The 3,012-nt window shown below is 44.4% G+C and overlaps 1 protein-coding gene across 2 annotated transcripts in view; it reads left to right on the top strand.

Moving 5' to 3' along the window:
* ADGRD1 (adhesion G protein-coupled receptor D1) overlaps positions 1-3,012 on the top strand; it is a 118,847-nt gene that overhangs the window by 13,350 nt on the left and 102,485 nt on the right. For both annotated transcript variants that reach the window (XM_015644390.1, XM_019008401.1), the window contains 2 exons: positions 928-1,050; positions 1,991-2,170. In XM_015644390.1, coding sequence (XP_015499876.1) covers positions 928-1,050; positions 1,991-2,170 — 303 coding nt within the window. The remainder of the gene's footprint in view (positions 1-927; positions 1,051-1,990; positions 2,171-3,012) is intronic.

The following is a 3,012-nucleotide window of genomic DNA, read 5'->3' as shown; positions in this document are numbered from 1 at the left end:
ACAATTCAGGATTCAGAAACACAATTCAGGATTCAGAAATAATTCAGGATTCAGAAACAATTCAGGTTCCCGTGCTCTGGAGTGCATTTAACCCAGCAGGATGCTTGGATTGTGATTTTTGATGATTTCCTGTTGTCTTCATTGCTAAAACCAGTCAGGACAAGTGAGAACAGCTCCCCAGCATCACCTGTCAGCTGCACCCCCAGACCTGCAGGAGGTTCCTGCAGTAAACAAAGAGCAGTTTTTCTGTGTGAAGAGGATTCACGTGCTTTAGGCGGTAGCAGATGAACCAAGAGCTCTTTTCTTTGGGAGGGAACACAAGAAAATCACAAGCAAACCACACATTATGTACATCAGACAAAGCAATTGCGTTTCCAAGAGCCAAGGGCAGCACAGCAAGGATGTCTGGAGAGGAGATCCATTTCTGCCCTGTGAGTGCCGTGTCAGGGATGTTCCACTGAATTTGTCCTTAGTGAAAAGTGGGGGCTGATCACCCATCTGCCCTCTCAAAAAGTGAAAAAAAGAAACACTATTTTGTCACATTTTAATTGGTTAAAGAATTCCTTGGCTGGCTCAGCCTAACAGCAAAGCAGCTGCAGGAGGTGGCGTGGGAAACGTGAGGTTTGACCAAATCATTTTGGGGTGTGTGGGTCCTGTCAGCCCCAGGCAGGCACAGAGCTCAGTGGACAGCAGTGGAATATTTACAAATGGAGTCAAAGGGCTCTCTGGGTGCTCTTTAAAAGTATAACAAACAGAACCAAAGAAATGGAACAAACCAAAACAAACACCAGAAAGAAAAACAAACACCAAATTGACATAGCCATGTAGCCATGGGTAAACATCTGAGCTGCAGCAGTCTGTTAAAATCATCTTTCCAGGAAGTTTTCCTGCATGTGAATGCTAAACTGGATTTTGCTTTTGCTTCAGATATTGTAGAAGGGATGGTGAACAAAGGAATTTACGTCACTGAGAAGAAAGGAGTCACCTTCCTCTTCTTTGGAAGCTATAGAAATTCTTGCATTAGTAATCCAGAGGCTTGTGGGCCTGAAGGTGAGAAATTCATTAATTATGATTGACTTTTATTTTGTTGCCAAATGATGTTATTCAATAATCATTGCTCCTTTCCTCCCTGCAATGAAATCTAAAAATCAGGCTTGACACTTGACTGACTTTTAAAACAGTTGTGTGTTGATTGGTGAAAATTTGGTCTTTTCTACCTGCATTTGTGGAAGATGCAAGAGAATGTTCTCTTATTCCTTGGCTTGAGCTCGTGTGGAGAAGCTGCTGTGTGAAGAGTGAGTGAGTTTTGATTGAGTGCCAGGGAAGCCTTCTGGGGGAGCCTTTATTAAAGAAAACCATCTTATGGAAATCACATTTATCCACTCAGATGTGACCTGGAGAGTTGCTCCATTTTACAGGATGATAGTGGTATTTATGTGAACCGAGCAGGATTATTTGAGGATGAAGTTAATCACTGCACTTGCAGGATTGTGTTGTTTTTTCAGGATAATTCTTTTGTTAGTGGGGAGCTCAGGCTGTTTTTGGTGGCTCCCATGTGCAGTTATCCCTTCACCCCCACCCTGCTGTGGGAGCTTTGCTGCAGGCTGGCAGCACGGGGAGAACGTGCTCAGGAAATTGGGGCTCAGCTGGAGGCAGTGCTGGGATCACTGAATTCAGCTCCAGCAGGGGCTGGGGAGCAGCAGGAAAGGGGAGAAGAAGGAACTCAATGAAGAACTTTGGTTTTCACTGGGAGGAGCTGCTCAGGACACAGCAGTCACTGCTCTGTGCTGGGTGGGTTCACAGGATGCAAACCTGAGGAGGGATTCTTTATTTGCTTTGAAGTGTTGGAGCACTGTTGGTTCTAAAAATGCTGTCCTGGTTTATGGCAGCAGATGCTGTCCCCAGAACCATCCCCACTGTCTGTATCCTACACTTGGAAATCTTACTGCAGTTTTCTTCATTCAAGTCTCCTCTCCCTTGCCTCCCTCAGGAGTAACATTTTCCTTTTTCTGGAAGACTCAAGACCAGCAGGCCAAGCTTCTCCCTGCCTCTGGTGGACGAGTGATTTCCAGTGGTTTCAAAATCTGCTCAAACGAAGGCGAAGGCTCTGTGGAATTTTACACCCGTGGCAATGCAATGATGAAGTGGAAAGCAAGCTTTAGTCCACCAGGTAAAGCTCTGTACTTAAAAAAATCCCAATTTCTTTGTTAGATTTTGCTTTATTCCTGCAGACAGAGGAAGTGAGAAGAGCACAATTTCCAGAAAGAGAAGTGGGTGTATAAAAATATCTACAGACCTCTGTGCTCAAGAATTCCCTTGGTGAGGGGAGGGAGAGATCAGGTGCAAACTGAGGAGCAGTGATGTATTATAGAACATTTGCCATTCCCTGCCAGCCCTTGGATGCAGCTGTGTGGGGAGTGGAGTCCTTGTTGACTGCAGTGGGTTCAGCACGTTTGGATGGAGCCACGAGCAAAGAATGCAGATTAATCCCTGACAGCTCCCAGTGTATCCCAAAGCTGCTGAGCCTTTATTTGGGAACTCTCTGACTGCTGCTTGGTGTTTCACACTTCTGTTCCCTGTTGAGTGTCAGGTTTTCTATGGCAAGCCACAGCATTAAGAAATATTTTGGTCTATCACATATGTCACTGCTTCTATCTAAACTGTGCATTGCTGGGGAGCAGCAATATCCACTGACTGGAACCATTTCTGCTAATGCTAATGGCATGCAATAATAAATATTTTCTTGCCCTAATTTGACTGCCTATACCTTGTTAAAATAGGACTCAAGGTAGCAGTTTCATAAACCTTAATGAATCAGTCCAGAAATCTTATTTCAAGAGAAAAGCTGCAAATGGCAAGAATAATTCACACATTTGTGGATTATCCAATCCAAGTGAAAACTGATGTTGTATTTTCTTCCTTTCAAGCATAATAAGGAAGCTGTGAGCACTTTGGAGCAGTTTGTTTGCTCCTTGTCCAGCTCTTGCAGTGTTTGTGCTGCTCACCATCCCA

Source organism: Parus major, chromosome 15 (assembly GCF_001522545.3).
Source record: "Parus major isolate Abel chromosome 15, Parus_major1.1, whole genome shotgun sequence".
In the NCBI taxonomy this organism is placed as follows: domain Eukaryota; kingdom Metazoa; phylum Chordata; class Aves; order Passeriformes; family Paridae; genus Parus; species Parus major.
This window is presented reverse-complemented; position numbering and strand designations above follow the sequence as displayed.